The following is a 19,072-nucleotide window of genomic DNA, read 5'->3' on the forward strand; positions in this document are numbered from 1 at the left end:
GGGTTTTATTATTTATTATTATTTGTTAAATATTCTGTTTGTTTTCTAATAAATAAATCAAATAAACGCATGGGGACTCCTGACTAGCTTCATCTTGGTGTTGTTACTTTCACCCCAGTCATTCCAGATGTTGTCTAGCTTAGAGATGGCGATATGATGTCTTTATACTTTAATAATGGACTATAATATATTTAAAAAAAAAAGTTTATGTAAATCATATTGTACAAGAATGGTATAATTTTTGGTGACCTTTGAAATACTAAATTGGCTGTAATTCAATATGTGGGTCACCGATAGCCATTTTTTTAACAAGACCTTATAACGCCTAATATGGTAGACTAGCCGTAAATGGAAATCACTTCAAGTTTGTGGGTGCTATGCATGCTATAAGAAATAAATATTTAAATTCGAGAAAGGTCATTTATTGCAATTTAATTTTATATATATATATATATATATATATATATATATATATATATATATATATATATATATATATATATATATATATATATATATATATATATATATATATATATATATATATATATATATATATATATATATATATATATATATATATATATATATATATATATATATATATATATATATATATATATATATATATATATATATATATATATATATATATTTACATTTATATATTTACAAAAAATCAAATAAATATAAGTGATATTTTCACCATAATATTTATTCAATATCACCCTGGACTGGTACCTGAAGCGGAGCGGCTGATCACCTTTCCTTCATGTGTAAACGATCAAGATAACACTGTGTTCATATGAAGCAGTGCCCTATGCACCATTGGGGTGCGGATAAGGGTTTTATTATTATTATTATATATATACATAATATAATAAAATTGTAAAAGTCTGATGATGTCGGTTACGACGAAACCCGGTTGCTGGTCAAATAAAATTCATGTGGAAAAAATTACATAAGTAGTCTTATTTTATTATATAAAATGCAGTTCCACCATGAAATGTCAGGACAAAACTTAAATCTAAGAAAAACGCTTGTTTTTTTACCACTTGAGTTTATTTTATTATGACGACTAGTTTCGGAAGTAATGCTTCCATCTTCAGGTCTAAATATAAACTAAAACAAAATAAATAATTATCTGTTCTATAAATAAGGAGAGAGGTAAGTTAGGAGGAGGGGGGTTAGTCAAGGGGGTGTAGTTTGAAAATAAGGTAAAAATAAAAAGCCAAGATGGAGAATTTTGAAAAAATATATTATTTATTAAATTATTATTAGAATTTAAGTTTTTTTGGATTTCTAAATTTTCTAAATCATTCATAATTTGGCCTTTATATGGAACAAGGTGTAATAATTTTAATTTATGAGAGTAGAATGAGTGATTTGTATCTATTATGTGATTTGCAAATTCCAAAAATAATTACTAACAAGACCGCTACGAAGTTTTTTAATTCTAATCTTTAAAATTCTCGCGGTTTGACCTATATATTTTCTATCGCAATCCCCACAAGAAATTTCACAAATACCACTTTTTTGTAATATAAGTATCTATTTTTGATTTTGAGTTATCGAGAGATGTCTTAACTAATGCATAAAGGCAACTAGCCGTAACTCAAGTTGCGGCTGTTTGGCGTAACACGGCTCGAAGAATTCTTATAACTGGCCTCTATCATATACAATGACAGATTTTGCTCTATCTCTCTCCTTTACCGAGATATTCATTATCCAAAATGCCGCAAAATTTTATTAATTTGATATATCGCTCACTCCTTTCAAGAACGTCATAAATCAAAAACTTGATTTTTCAGGAGAACGTTTTTAAAGTTTAAAAATATAACACAATATATTAAAAATAAATATCAAGTCACTTATTGAACTTTTTACTGTGCAACAGGTCTTTTTAGGTAAAACCTGAATGTTTTTTCTCCAATTGAAAAATATTTAGGATATTTAAAAAAATAACTAAACAATGCCCTTTCTTCAAAATTCAAAAACAACATTTTCTGTCCTCTAGCGCGTATATATTAAGTTAAAAATATGCCTCTTTTGCTGGGATATATGACATTTTCTGGGCATTCTGAAAACATGCACAACTGAAAATTGGCGATTTTTGATTTATGACGTTCTTGAAAGGAGTGAGCGACATGTGTTGGCAAAAAGCATTATCTCAAAACTACTGTTTTTAACTTGCGGCTATTTGCCTTTGCACATAAGTTAAAGAAAATTAAGTTGCAAATTATCGAATACTGGTCCTAAATGCTAACATTCATCAATAAATAAATTTATGAGGCGAATGTTAGCGGGAAAAAAAGCAGAGGAAGACCGAGAAAAACATGGCACGATCAGGTATGCCAAATACTTGAAAGTGGTTAGGTTAGGAGTCGTAACAATCGGCGGGTATGTATGAGGAGATGCATGAACGTGGAAGAGGCGAAGAATGTTTGCAAGGACAGAGTGGTGTGTAGCTCTATTCTCTCTGCCTAGCGTGATGGTTAGTTAGTTAGTTTTTTTTTTTGGTCCTAAATGCAAATTAAATTTTGACCATTTGTGAGTTTAATAATGAATTAACCAAATTCATAGTACTACCAGATTAGCGTGTGTCACGTCTTCCTGATGTGTCCTCGACTCTACAATACGTGTTGACACATACCTCAAAACATGAACGTGTGACTAATAATTCCTCAAGGCAACTTGGCCACAGTTTGAAAAACACAAATCTCGCTATATTCCCAATTCGCTAAAATCGACCTCGTACCTATATCTGTGTCCGTACATGCAGAACGTGTTAAATAAACCATAGTCTAACTTGAAAACCTGACTAATCATCACACTGCTCTCCGCAGGGGCGGGCAGAGAAAATAGAACGCCATGCGACTGTATTTGTAAACATTCTTCGCCCCAACATTCATGCATCTCCTCATACATATTATTAAACCATATCCGCTCCCTAGGTGGAGCATATGGAACCTTATACATACCCGGCGATTATTCCGACTCCCGACTTTACAAAATTCAAGTATTTTACATATCGCTCACTCCTTTCAACAACGTCATATATTTAAAAAAAAAATTTTCAGGAGATCGTTTTTAAAGTTTAAGAATATACTGAAATGTATTGAAAATAAATATCAAGCTACTTATTGAACTTTTTACTGTGCAACAGATCTTTTTAGGCAAAACCTGAATGTTTTTTCTCCATTTAAAAATATTTAGTGTATTTAAAAAAATTAAACAATACCTTTTCTTAAAAAGGCAAAATAACACTTTCTGCCCTGTAGCGGGTAAATATTGTATCATTTAATTCTAAATATTGATGCACCTATAACTTATTGAAGAAATAAAAAAATAATGAAACCCTGAAGGAATCTCTAACATATTCTAACCCTTATCCGCACCCAATGGTGCATAGGGCACTGCATCGTATTGACGCAGTGTTATCTTGATCCTTACTTACACGAAGAAAACGTGATTACTCCTGCTCTCCAGGGACCAGTCCAGGGTAATATGAAATAAATATAAGAATTTAAAATGTGTAGTGAAAAAAATACCTACCATAAAGTCAGAAAATGTAATTGATACTTAAAATAAATAATCGTGACGTCACATCCGACGGATCCGGTATTTCTCGCTAGAGTACCGATTGCCGATACATTTTGGTGACCAAAGGGTTAAATATCATTTTGCCATATGTTTTGCAGATACCCATTGGCCTTGGGGATAATTGTAATATGTTCGGTTGCCCAGTCAGGAAATGCACCCGATTTGGCCGCAGACACGAGCGAGTCGGCCTCCATCCGAACCTTGGCCTCGTGATCACCGGGCCCCGGTCGGATCTCGACTTAAAAGATAGTTCAGCATCATTATATAAACTACTGGCAGCTGCAATTAAAATATTCTTCTTAGTCTTCTTGGTCTTCTTAGTCTTCAGGCCTTGTGGCCTGTTTTAAGATGGATAAGCCTCCTGCGATGTCGATTCCCAGCTGTCAATCCATGTCTACCTTGGGGTTGGCCGTGCGTGCATCTCTTTGGTGATCATCTTGGGTATTTATTGTAACTGCAGACAGTTGGTAGAATTCCATATTGAATTTTTGGGTCATATATCCAAAATTGAACACGGTTTATTTGGTTGAATTCTACATTTATTTACGTATATTTCAACACATGACGCGTTTCGTCTTCTTAGGACATTATCAAACACACAGTGTGTTTGATAATGTCCTAAGATCATTATCAAAAACACAAGAGTTTTTGATAATGTCCTAAGAAGACGAAACGCGCCACGTATTAAAATATACATTATTTTTTTTATATTATTTTTTGACATCTCATCAAAGATGAAGAAGAATATGGAAGTCTGGGCATTTACGGGGCTGACGACCGTCATCGGCTGGTTTAAGTGATCACTTTACACACGTGTAACATTCACCAATTCTACCCATTATTGACAACCACACTTCTCAAATTCTTGGAAGTTCTATATATATGAACCAATTAAGAAGCCTTGTTCTTGAATCACTAGAACTTCACTAGAGACATCTATTGGTGAGATGTTAAGAAGTTTTTTATTAATCAGAAACTCTTATATTAGTATGTGAGGTCCGAATCCTGGATTATAATCACACACATGAGAAACGCCAGAAAATACCATTTTCATTTTTATTATTTAAGCTTATAATATGCATTAATAAATGTAGAATTCAACCAAATAAACCGTGTTTGATTTCGGATATATTATCCAACAATCTACCTTGGGGTTGGCTGTGCAGTGTATGGGGGAGTCTGGATGGTTCCATTCTCCTCACATGCGCATACCATTGTCTCCTTCGTTGCCTTCCCCACCTAACGACATCTTCCATCTCGCATATTTCCCTTATCCTGGTGTTCCTTATTCTATCTCGTAGACTTTTGCCAGATATGCTCTTTAAAATCTTCATTTCTGACACTCTTAGCGCGTGTTTTGTTACTGCGGTGTCCACTCTGCATTTCGATCCCATGTCATGATGGGTCGCACACAAGTCGCTCACTCCTTTCAACAGCGTCATAATGTATCAAACAACTTGATTTTTCAGGAGATTGTTTTTAAAGTTTAAGAATATTATAAAATGTATTAAAAACAAATATCAAGCCACTTATTGAACTTTTTACTGTGCAACAGACCTTTTTATGTAAAACCTGAACGTTTTTTCTCCATTTGTAAAATACAAGTTTATTAAAAAAAAATTAAACAATACCTTTTCTTCAAAATTAAAAAAAAAACAACACTTTCTGCCCTGTAGCGGGTAAGTATTAAGTTAAAAATATGCCGCTTTTGCTGGGATATAGTAAATTTTCTGGGTAACCGAAAACATGTACAACTGAAAATTGACGATTTTTGATATATGACGTTGTTAAAAGGAGTTAGCGAAGTATATACATAATATTTAATTTAAAATAAATTTGAATATTCTCAAGTGAAAAGCTAACTATTATACATTTCAAGTGTCGTCAAAGTAAAATTAAAAAATAATCAGATTTTCAGGCGTTTTCCAGTATATGAAGTAATCCGGGTTTGGATCTTGAATACAAAAAAGGGGACTCTGCCAAATAAAAGCTTTCTAAATCCAAACATAGATGACTGTTGTGAAGTCGATCACGGAACGTCGCGAGATTAGTCATATATGTAAGACTTCTAAACACTCTCCTTATCATTCATCGTTCACTTTGTGCAATACCACTTTCACAAAGCGAACGACGAATGGTAAGGAGAGTGTTATATTACCATACCACAAAGTTAACAATGCTTTAAAAAAAACAAAATATTCCATATTCTTCTTCATCTATCTTGAGATGTCTTAAATGAAAGAAGAAGAGTATAATTAATGATCTTAGTTAAGAACGTCATTGAAATAATCGCATTATATCTTGTAAGGTCGTATCACTAACTCGCCGACTCGACAATGCACTCTAATTTTGCACGTACAGTAAAACCTCGATATAACGGACTTCTATTTAACGAGCTTCGGATATAACGGACAAACAATGAAGCTATCAGTGGTAAGATTACATCTCGACGATCTAATAACATTTTTCGACTATTCGTCAGATAACGAAGTTAAATCATACTAACCCGTCACTGCATAGTGTATCAAATTTTTTACATACCCAAAAGTTAGTGTTAAAACGTCCTTTAAAAATATGAGCAACCATTCTTTGTTGTTACTGATTAGATACATTCATCACTCACGTATATAGTTCATAATTTATCCAAAAGACGCGCTATGAACGCCAAAATAATAACTTCACTTGTCTCTCGAAGACGAACTGTCAATGCAGTCATGCAGTGAAGGGTTAAACGCATTTTCGTAATTTTAGAGATTTATTATTTTTTTGCGAAATGCGATCTCTCAGAAGAATGTGTAACAAAACGATGTATGATAGATGTGCGAATAGTGAAATAAGGAAGGAATGCAAAGCTGAGATAAGCATTATCGATAAAATTAAGAAAGGTGTGTTGAGATGGTTTGGACATGTAGAACGAATGAGTGAGGAAAGAACGGTAAAACAAATTTATGAGGCGAATGTTAGCGGGAAAAGAAGCAGAGGAAGACCGAGAAAAACATGGCACGATCAGGTATGCCAAATACTTGAAAGTGGTCAGGTTAGGAGTCGTAACAATCGGCGGGTATGTATGAGGAGATGCATGAACGTGGAAGAGGCGAAGAATGTTTGCAAGGACAGAGTGGTGTGGCGCTCTATTCTCTCTGCCTACCCCTGCGGGGAAACAGCGTGATGGTTAGTTAGTTAGTTAGTTAGTTATTATTTTTTTTAAATAGCCAACTTCAAATGTGCAAACAAAACTTGATTCCTTTATCAGGATTATTGCAGGATTACCGAAAGCAAGCGCGTCGATATCAAACAGCAACATCACTTCACGACGAGTGTCCCAAGACAATAAATAGAATTTATGTATTAATTTTAAATCAAACACAGATTTTTTGAGTCTACTAAGTTAACTTAGTAGACTCAAAAAAAATCTGTGTTTGATTTAAAATTAATACATAAATTAAAATGGAGTTCTACAAATTAAACGCCGAATCAATAAATAAACAGTAAATAGAATTTTGTTTGTCATATTATTTTTTGACATCTCATCAAAGATGAAGAAGAATATGGTATTGTCTGGGCATTTATGTGGCTGACGACCGTCATAGGCTGGTTCAAGTGATCACTTTATTCTTCTTCATCTTTGATGAGATGTCAAAAAATAATATGAATATTGACTTATATAATTGGAGATAAAGTGAACGAGTATTTGGATATACTCAAAATGTTGTAAACAATTTTGTTTGTGTTTCGTACTGTTTATTTATTGTCTTATATCGCTCACTCCTTTCAAGAACGTCAAAAATAAAAAAACATGATTTTTCAGGAGAACGTTTTTAATGTTTAAAAATATAACGCAATGTATTAAAAATAAATATCAAGCCACTTTTTGAACTTTTTACTTTGCAACAGATCTTTTTAGGTAAAACCTGAAGATTTTTTATCCATTTAAAAAATATTTAGTATATTTAAAAAAAAAAATAATACCTTTTCTTCAAAATGCAAAAACAACATTTTCTGCCCTGCAGCTGGTTAATATTGAGTTAAAAATATGCCTCTTTTGCTGGGATATAGTACATTTTCTGGGCATTCCGAAAACACGCACAACTAAAAATTTACGATTTTTGATTTATGACGTTCTTGAAAGGAGTGAGCGATATATCTTAACACAGTGTTCATCTTTACAAAAGAAAAGTTTTTTTTGGTTTATTGAAACCTTTTTTTTTATATAACGAACTTTCGATTTTAGCGGACCCCCCCCTTCTCCCAATTAGTCCGTTATATCGAGGTTTTACTGTACTATAATAAATATCCTTGGAGTTAAATTCACTTGCTCTTTAGTAGGTCACTCGACTGTCTTTGTTTATTCTTTCATTGTACAACAAATAGGTTTTTTTCTATTGTTTAAAAAAATGCTTAATTTATATTATCTTTTAAAAAAAAACATGTTTCGAAATACAGCTATATATTCCAGAATGTAGTCAATTATTTATTTTTTATCATACTAATATTTTAAAATTACAATAATGTACCCTCACAGAACTTTTCCTGTATCATTTTATAATTTATAATTTTTTTGTATGTTGGGGCCCAGCATTCGTTAAGTCGCAACATAGTTTTCGCTAAATCCAGGTAAAATTTTACGTAATTAATTTTTTCTCAAAACACCGTTATAAACACCGAAAAATAAAGTTTTTCTTCAAAATAATTATATGGTTTTGCAAAGAAAACAGTTATTGAAAGGTAAGGAAAAAAAGGTAATTCTGTATAAAAACAAACAAAAAATATCCTATGTATATTCCTTAAAAAATGGGCTTAAACAGACATGTCGCTCACTCCTTTCTAGAACGTCATAAATCAAAAAACTTCATTTTTCAGTAGAACGTTTTTAATGTTTAAAAATATTATACAATGTATTAAAAATAAATATCAAGCCACTTACTGAACTTTTAACTGTGCAACAGATCTTTTTAAGTAAAACCTGAATGTTTTTTCTCCATTTGAAAAATATTTAGTTTATTTAAAAAAATTATTAAACAATATATTTTCTTCAAAATGCAAAAACAACACTTTCTGCCCTGTAGCAGGTAAATATTAAGTTCAAAATATGCCTCTTTTGCTGGCATATAGTACATTTTCTCGGCATTCCGTAAACATGCACAACTGAAAATTGACAATTTTTGATTTATGACGTTCTTGAAAGGAGTAAGCGATGTGACCTCTCCGGTGGTCCACGTTGGAATGAATTCTGTGTTTACGAATATCCCCTTAAAAGCATTGAAAGCAAGAAACAGCAGCAACAATAAAAGTAGTTAAAAATAATTTTGGAGTTTATTTTATAAAGTTTATAAAATATAAAAAAAAACTAAGTTTAGTTTTTTTGTATGAAATGTGCCACAAAGTATCAGCAAAAAACCATTGAACATTTATAAGTTCTAAGTAAAGTAATCCATTCCTGAAGATCACATCGCTCACTCCTTTCAAGAACGTCATAAATCAAAAAACTTGATTTTTCAGGAGAACGTTTTTAAGGTTTCAAAATAAAACACAATGTATTAAAAATTCATATCAAGCCACTTATTGAACTTTTTACTGTGCAACGGATCTTTTTAAGTAAAACCTGAAGATTTTTCTCTATTTTAAAAATATTTAGTTTATTTAAAAAAAATACTAAACAATATATTTTCTTCAAAATGCAAAAACAACACTTTCTGCCCTGTAGCTGGTAAATATTAAGTTAAAAATATGCCTCTTTTGCTGGGATATAGTACATTTTCTCGGCATTCCGTAAACATGCACAACTGAAAATTGAGTATTTTTTATTTATGACGTTCTCGAAAGGAGTAAGCGATGTGACCTCTCCGGTGGTCCACGTTGGAATGAATTCTGTGTTAACGAATATCCCCTTAAAAGCATAGAAAGCAAGAAACAGCAGCAACAATAAAAGTAGTTAAAAATAATTTTGGAGTTTTATTTTATAAAGTTTATAAAATATAAAAAAAACTAAGTTTAGTTTTTTTGTATGAAATGTGCCACAAAGTATCAGCAAAAAACCATTGAACATTTATAAGTTCTAAGTAAAGTAATCCATTCCTGAAGATCACATCGCTCACTCCTTTCAAGAACGTCATAAATCAAAAAACTTGATTTTTCAGGAGAACGTTTTTAAGGTTTCAAAATAAAACAAAATGTATTAAAAATTCATATCAAGCCACTTTTTGAACTTTTTACTGTTCAACGGATCTTTTTAGGTAAAACCTGAAGGTTTTTTCTCCATTTGAAAAATATTTAGTATATTCAAAAAAATTATAAACAATACCTTTTCTTCAAAATGCAAAAACAGCACTTTCTGCCCTGTAGCGGGTAAATATTAATTTAAAAATATGCCTCTTTTGCTGGGATATAGTACATTTTCCGGGCATTCCGAAAACATGCACAACTGAAAATTGACGATTTTTGTTTTATGACGTTCTTGAAAGGAGTGAGCGACATGTTATATGGTACTTCTCGAAACCGTTAAAATGTACCAAAAATAAAAGTGGTCAAAATAATGTTGGAGATATATTTTATAAAGTTTATAAAATATATTGTTTTAAAATTCAAATATCAACTCATTAATTTTGTATTTACACGCGAATGTCATTTTTATGTTTTTTTTACACAATGTCTTTTTTGTACATATTTGTCAAATTGACGCTAAGTGTCCTCAAAATATTCGTTTTCACCTTGAAAACCTTGGGGTCCAATGACTCAGTCCGTATTCGGACGACCGAGGTCCACTTATGTCGTGAAATGTCGTGTATCTCACTGGTTTTACTCTCAGTCAGACAAAATATAATATATCTTGTATATTAAAAGCATTATTAACCAAAGTTAGTCAAATGGTATGGTAATATAACACTCTCTTTATCATTCATCGTTCAAGCATCGTTCATTTTATGTAATACCTCTAAGTTAGACAAAATAGCTAGGTACTCGATATAATACTCTTATTTTAAAGCATTGTTAAGTATGTGGTATGGTAATATAACACTCTCCTTATCATTCGTACTTCACTTTGTGTACCACTAAGTCAGATATATAAAATAGCTTGGTATTAGATATTACTTGTTTATAAAAGCATTGATAACTATGTGGTATGGTTATATAACAATCTCCTTACCATTCATCGTTCATTTTGTGTATATAATACCACTAAGTCAGATAAAATAGCTAGGTATTAGATATTACTTGTTTATTAAAGCATTGATAACTATGTGGTTTGGTTATATAACACTCTCCTTACCATTCATCGTTCATTTTGTGTATATAATACCACTAAGTCAGATAAAATAGCTAGGTATTAGATATTACTTGTTTATTAAAGCATTCATAACTTTGTGGTATGGTAATATAACACTCTCCTTATCATTCATCGTTCACCAGCCTAGACAGGTCGCAAGCCCTGTAAATACCCAGACTTCCGTATTCTTCTTCATCTATGTTGAGATGTCAAAAATATTAAATAACTCCGAAGTGAATAAATTCAGATTCGTATACAAGTATCATTTTTTCAGCCCAGTCTCTTTCTGGAGAGGCTCAGCGCAACTATAGTTATAAGATTTTATTAAGAAGAAATGTATAGAAAATGTAAAAAAATGTGTAAAAAATTAAATTATATTATATAAAAAATTCACACTTTTGTCAAATTGTTTAATGCCGTAGCTGTTAGTAAAGAACGGCGTATCTACGAAACCCGCTCTTTGGATCCGCTCCTTATACGGGCGGCGCGAGGTCCTCTTTGCGGCTCAGTTTGGGTCAGTGGGTAAGTGGCTAGCCTTGCGACCAAATGTCCATTGTTCGTGTCCTCGAGCCTTATAAGGGCTCCTCGCTAAGGGTAAAGGGACATGTCGCCAATAAACCATCATTAGCCCTTAACGCAGGCCAGTTATATATCGTGGTCGTACAGGAGAAAGTGACCAACTACCAAAACGTAAAATGTTCAGGAGGGCCATTTAAGTCACTTTTGCTTGGCAAGAAAATAAACACCAATGCAGTTAGTCATTTTTAACTAGTCAATGTATTATACTTCCAAGTTTTAAATCCTTTGGTATTTTTTCAGGGCAATATTAAGCTAGTAAGATATCAAATAGTCAATGATCACGTTTTTGTATATAAATGCACTTGGTCACTTTCTCCTGTATGACTACGATATGACAGAAATTGTAAATAAATTTTATAAGGTAGAGTAATATAATAATAATAAAATAATAAAACCCTTATCCGCACCCCAATGGTGCATAGGGCACTGCATCATATAAACGCGGTGTTATCTTGATCGTGAAATCGGTGTTATCGGTGTTATCTTGATCTTTTTTTTTTCAGAGTAATAAGTAGAATATTTTATCCTACGGCAAATTCCCTCTCCAAGCATAAGAGCTCAGTTTCTTTTTTTGGAGAAGCTCAGTGCAACTAAAATTATAAGATTGTATTTGGTACAAATTAAAAAAGGTATTAAGTCTGCCTCCGTAGTATAATGGTCAGCACGCTCGGCTACCGTTCTGTAGGTCCCGGGTTCGATTCCCAGGGGGGTTCTAATAAATATAAGTGATTTTCCACGGTAATATTTATTCAATATTACCCTGGACTGGTACCTGAAGCGGAGGGCTGATCACCTTTCCTTCATGTGTAAACGATCAAGATAACACTGCGTTATATGACGCAGTGCCCTATGCACCATTTGGGTGCGAATTTATTATTATTTATTATTATTAAGTACAAATGTATAGAAATTGTATAAAAAATAGACATTAACAAATAATTTAGCAATGACACCAACATTAAAATAACTCCATCGTTTCTGTGACGTCATTCATTGCCAACTTACGAAAATAACGTTTTTTCGAAGGCGAATTTTCCAAAAGGAAATGATGAATGAAAATATTAATTATATTGGCTGTGATAAACACTTCACGAGTCTAATACAATCCTTTATAGGTTGAGTATGTTAAATTAGATATTCCTCGCGTCTGACAAAGATCCATTGCACCAAAAAGTAGTTACAATATAATTATTGCTTTAATTGATTCGGCAGTCACTTTGTGATAAAATCTATCCATTTTTAATTAATGTTTTACTTAGTAAATACCACTATTTAGAAAAAGTGGTATTTACTAAGTAAAACATTAATTAAAAATAATTATTGCTGTGTCACGTTTCATGACAACAATAAAAGAAGTTTCAGTAAGATTGAAAAAGTGTAAGAAGGAAGAGTATTGTATTTTATCGATTGATCTATCAATCAGTTGGCACCACTTATCACTGTATGCCAACCTAACAGTGCTAAAGTGTCTAAACATGTCGATAAGTTGACGTGATGGGTATTGCAGTCGATAAAAATTCAGTGAATCGGGTCCATTATGCGCCGATCATCTCAACTTCCAATTTTTTTCTAAGGTTGATAAAAACATCTGAATTATACCGAGTAAAATAGAGCCTGTAATTTAAATATCACTTTTTTATATATTTTTTTGACATCTCAACAAAGATGAAGAAGAATATGGAAGCCTAGGCGTTTACAGACCTTACGACTGTCATAGGCTGGTTTAAATTATCACTTTACGCACGTGTACCATTAACCAATTTTACCCATAATTGATAACAACCCTATTCAAATTCTTGGAAATTCAATCCTATTTCGAAACATTGTGCTTGAATCTCTAGAATTTCACTATAGACATCTATTGGTTGACATCTAATTTGTTTACAACATTTTGAGTGTGTCCAAGTACTTGTTTACAAATCTGGATTATCTCCAATTATAGGAGTTATTTTTCATTTTATTTTTTTCATAGTAAAAATATATGAAAAATAACTCCTATAATTGGATATAATTCAGATTTATAAACAAGTATTTGGAAACACTCAAAATGTTGTAAATAAATTGAGTGTTTAAATTATTAGCTAAAATTATAAAATAAAAGGATATTTTCTAACGTTTCTCATGTATACATAGAAATGAAAGCGTTTCTGCTCAAAATTCTTCTTTCATCTCATCGATAAATGTCTCTAGTAAACTTTAAGTGATTCAAGCAAAATGTTTTGAAATTGGATCATATATGTATACAACTTCCAAGTATTTGAGTAGTGTGGTTGTCAATCATGGGAAGAATTGGTGAATGTTACACGTGTGTAAAGTGATCACTTAAACCAGCTCAGACTTCTATGTTGCGATGACAAAAAATACTACTAATCTGTTTATTACACCGCTCTTCCACATTTATGACTCGAACGTCAATACGAAATCACCCGGCGTGTTAAAATTCATATGTGTACGTGATGGACCAGAGACAATACAGAAAAAATTACAGTCGCCATATCGCTCACTCCTTTCAAGAACGTCATAAATCAAAAATCGTCAATTTTCAGTTGTGCATGTTTTCGAAATGGTCAGAAAAGGTACTATATCCCCGCAAGAGCGGCATATTTTTAACTTAATATTTACCCGCTACAGGGCAGAAAGTGTTATTTTTGCATTTTGAAGAAAAGGTATTGTTTAATAATTTTTACATACTAAATATTTTTCAAATGGAGAAAAAACCTTCAGGTTTTACCTAAAAAGATCTGTTGCACAGTAAAAAGTTCAATAAGTGGCTTGATATTTATTTTTAAAAGATTCTATTATATTTTTAAATTTTGAAAACGTTCTCCTGAAATATCAAGTTTTTTATTAATGACGTTCTTGAAAGGAGTGAGCGATATGCATACCGGCATCTGTAGCCACCATTCAGAATCATCAATATTCAGTGTCACGTTCCTATATTATTCCTCTGATCGGAGATGAACAATGATAATTTCGGATCATCATGGATCCGGAACGCAGGACGGATAGTCGATCATTTGAATACAATTATCCGAAGGTTTGCTTCCCGCGCGAAAATTCCTCAGCCCAAACTGGGAGGTATCATTTTGTAATACTCGCAGATCGTGCTTCATTTGTAAGGCGAGCCAACCTATTATTATTTTTTAACACTGATTAGGCTGAGGTAATTATATTTGAATGCGATTATCTCATTTGAATATCTTCTGGTTCAAATATTAAATTAATTGGATTGAGTTTATCGATTTGCAACAGTTGGATACTTGAATCGTAGGTTTTTTTTTTATTACTAAGAAATCTAGTTTGAAGCAAAAAATGTGTAAAATAAATGGAAAATTTCTGCTCTATAAATGTCGTAGAATGGTTTAAAAGCGTTTCTAAAACCCTCCTGAGACCTTTCTAGAACTGTGTCGCCTACTTTCAAAATCCGCCAGATCCATGTAAGTCGATTTTAATTCGTACTGCCTAAAAATGTACTATATCTCAGCAAAAGAGGCATATTTTTAACTTAATATTTACCCGCTACAGGGCAGAAAGTGTTGTTTTTGCATTTTGATGAAAAGGTATTGTTTGATTATTTTTTTTAATGTACTAAATATTTTTCAAATGGAGAAAAAGCCTTCAGGTTTTACCTAAAAAGATCTGCTGCACAGTAAAAAAGTTCAATAAGTGGCTTGATATTTATTTTAAATACATTTTATTATATTTTTTAACTTTAAAAAGATCTCCTGAAATATCAAGTTTTTTTATATATGACGTTTAAAGGAGTGAGCGAAATATGACTTATGTTTGTAATATGTTTTGAAATAAATGAATCAATAAATAAAGGTAGAAATACCATTTAATTTCCATAGATCGCGACGTTACGTCACTCTCGACCGGGTCAGTCGTTAGCGATAACAGAATCGTAGGGCTCCGTTGCGCATGCGCGAATAGCTCATCCACATATGGCGCAAAATGGCCGCCTCCGACCAGCTGTTTTTCATTTTCGTAAGAGTCGCTCTCAAACACGGAAAATTGGGTCGAATTTAAACCAATTCGGATATCACGAGTCGGAATCACATTAGATTTGTCGACAAAAAGGAATTCACAAGGTATTTAACTATTTTTATAAAAATTTTTCTTCATGAGCCCTCTGATCTCCAACTCCTGAATATTGGCTTGCAGCCAGTTTTTACCTTATTTAACTTGTTTGTGTGTCTTAATCCTTGTTGACAAAATCTGGATTATCTCCAATTACAGAAGTTATTTTCATAAAAGAGTTTCTGCTCACCAATAGATGTCTCTAGTGAAGTTCTAGTGATTCAAGAACAAGGTTTCTAAATTGGTTCATATATATAGAACTTCCAAGAATTTGAGTGGTGTGGTTGTCAATGATGGGTAGAATTGGTGAATGTTACACGTGTGTAAAGTGATCACTTAAACCAGCCTATGACGGTCGTCACTCTCTCAGGCATGACCTGGTCTAACACCAGGTTTCAGGACTATCCATGGTTTATGGGACAGCCTGTATAGTGCTCTTCTACTGACGTGAATCACGTTGTTCGTTACGTAACATTCCTAACTGCCAGATATGTAGACTGAACCTTCACCAGGAACGGACTTAATAAGTGTTAATAAAAAAATAATAAAACAAAAAACAAAAAAAAACAAACTAACTAAATAACTAACTATCACGCCGCTGACTGCAAGGGTAGGCTGAGGGAATAAAATGCCACACCAATCTGTTTTTTGCATTTTACAATAAATGTAATATAATTTGTTTTCAAACCCTTATCCGTGCAAAGGACACTGCATCATATAAACGCAGTGCTATCCATGAAGGAAAGGTGATCAGCCCTCCGCTTCAGGCACCAGTCCAGGGTAATATTGAATAAATATTAGAGGGAAAAAAAATACTTTTATTTATTTGAAATGGGAATCGAACCCGAGACCTCTAGAACGGTAGCCGAGGGTGCTGATCACTTTGGAGGCGGACAATACTATTATATAAAATATAATTTTTATTTTTTATTTATGAAGTAATATAATTTATGTATGAATTGCATAGTATATACATTATTTTTTAATGTTAAATTCTTAATAATTATTTTCTCCTTTTAAATATTTATTTCTTTACTATATAAGGGCATATATATAAATACTTATACTGCATACATTTTTATAAAACTAACTTTTAGTTTTTTTATAAAACTAACTTTTTTATTCAGAGACCCACCAAGCCACCTTGTATGTCTTGTCGCTGGAGTTCTTTTTACATACCTACATTTTTTATTGTTCTTATCTATTTTAACCTAATATACACACCAAAAAATATATATATTTTTTCTTACAATTTTCATACAATTAACTCTTGATCATTTACCCATTCCTTTATTTTGCCTTTGTTCCATATTTTATTTTGACCTCTAACCTCCGTCGGCAACAAATTAAAATTGTTCGGAACGATATATTGCAGTGTTGGTCTCCCATATTTATTGTTAATACTTGGGACTATCAAACCTTCGTTGTGGGTAAATCGTGTATCATGTTTGTGTACTAGATTTTTTGATATATTTTTTCTAGTTTGTTGTTCAACGATGTTAAATCCGGATCTGGCAGCATTGAGTTAAATGTCATGTGAAAGTGTTTTCTGCGCTTCTAATCTCATCTTGTCTTCTCTGTTTTCAGATTAACATAAATGTTTCATAATTTTCCAATTGATATATTTGTTATAATTTTGACATCTCTCACGGAACACCTATCAAGCATTTGATTGATCGGGATAATAAAATTTAAATTTTATGTAAAAATAAATAAGACGAATGTGTGGCAAAACGATGTTCGAATGAGCAATTGAAGCAATCGAGCATGAAAAATTGACATCTCAGTGTCATCAAGATGTAGAAGAATATGGAAATCTGGGTATTTACAGGGCTTACGACCTCTCATAGGCTGGTTCGATCGTAAACGAGAGATCGGATTTCCACTAAATTTTCCTCTTCTTCGTATGATAGATGTTCGAAAGGTGAAATAAGGTAAGAATAAGCACTATCGATAAATTTAAGAAAGGCGTGTTGAGATGGTTTGGACATTTGGAATGAGGAAAGAACGGTTAAACAAATTTATGAGGCGAATGTAGTTGGAAAAAGAAGCTGATGAAGACTTGGAGAGATCAGGTATGTCAAATAATTGAAAGCGGCCGGGTCAGGAGTCGTAATAATCGTCGGGTATGTATGAGGAGATGCATGAATGTGGAAGAGGCGAAGAATGTTTGCTAAGACAGAGTAGTGTGACGTTCGATTCTCTCTGACTACCCCTGCGGGGAAGCGGCGTGATGGTTAGTTAGTTAGTAAGTTAGTTATATAAATAAAACACGCTTGTATAGGTTGTTTTTTAGAGGTATTCAAATTCAAATTTCCCGCAATAAATTGATGGAGGCACCCGCCGTGTGGCATGTTGCACCATCTTGTTGATACCACAGCTCTGTCACATCAATGCCATTCAACTGAGATACGAAGAAGTCAGTAATCATCGTTCTGTATCCCCATTGACCGTAAAATTCTGGCCGGCATTGTCTTTAAAAATATATCCATCAAATCTCTGATATTATAGTTTGGGACGATCGATCATTCATCGTTTATCAATATGGTGACCAGAACATTAATTGTTAGACGCGAATATTTAGGCGTAATTTTAGCATAATTCTATCAATTTATTAACAGACCTTCAATAGTTTAGTGCCATAAACACTTCTTACTCACAGCAATAATTTCGTTATTTTCATTAACATTGTTGTATAATTTACAGATGTCGTAGCGAGAGGATCATCGATCGCAGAAAACGAATAAAACTTATAAGCGAAATACGAAAATTGAGTCATTAATGTCCGAAATACTGAACAGAGATAAAGGGAGGTAGAGGACTCACCAAACCGACGAAACAGCAAGGTACCCATGCCTGATGCACACGAAACGCTAGAGCACACAAAAGACGAAGAAACGACAAATATAGAGGAGGAAAGAGATAAGAAGAGTTCGGGAGAGAACTCACAGAGCCCTGGAACTAAGCAGAGAAGTGTATCGTTCAACAGAGACGTCCACGTAAAACGAATCGGTAGGTTTTTGGACAGACTGACAATTTGTGACTCACAAGTAACACGGTATCTAGAAATTAACGCTCTTCTTGTACCTAACAGTTGAAACGTGGATTTCGAAACTCTAACAGTTAGAACATGATATTTGAGAACTCTAACAGTGAAAACATGATTTCTAAAAACTCTTGACTGTGAAAACATGATACTTGAAAACTCTAACTATGAAAACATGACATATAAAAACTCTAACTGTGAAAACATTACATTTAAAAACTCTAACTGTGTAAACATGACATCTATGGTAAAAACTCTAACATTGAAAACATGATATTTAAAAACTCTTAACTGTGAAAACATGACATTTAAAAACTCTAACTTTCAAAACATGACATTTTAAAACTCTAACTGTGAAAACATTACATTTAAAAACTCTAACTTTGTAAACATGACATCTATGGTAAAAACTCTAATACTAAAAACGTGACATTTAAAAACTCTAACTGTGTAAACATGACATCCATTGTAATAACTCCAACATTGAAAACATAATATTT

The 19,072-nt window shown here is 32.6% G+C and overlaps 1 protein-coding gene across 1 annotated transcript in view; it reads left to right on the forward strand.

Annotated features, from left to right (window-relative positions):
• Positions 1-19,072, forward strand: part of LOC148303765 (uncharacterized) — a 107,240-nt gene that overhangs the window by 57,404 nt on the left and 30,764 nt on the right. Inside the window, exon 4 of the mRNA XM_088269381.1 lies at positions 18,233-18,538. Coding sequence (XP_088125507.1) covers positions 18,379-18,538 — 160 coding nt within the window. The 5' untranslated portion in view covers positions 18,233-18,378. The remainder of the gene's footprint in view (positions 1-18,232; positions 18,539-19,072) is intronic.

The sequence above is a fragment of the Brachycentrus maculatus genome, unplaced genomic scaffold, assembly GCF_059751285.1.
Source record: "Brachycentrus maculatus isolate JH-2025_06_01 unplaced genomic scaffold, ASM5975128v1 h1tg000349l, whole genome shotgun sequence".
Taxonomy (NCBI): domain Eukaryota; kingdom Metazoa; phylum Arthropoda; class Insecta; order Trichoptera; family Brachycentridae; genus Brachycentrus; species Brachycentrus maculatus.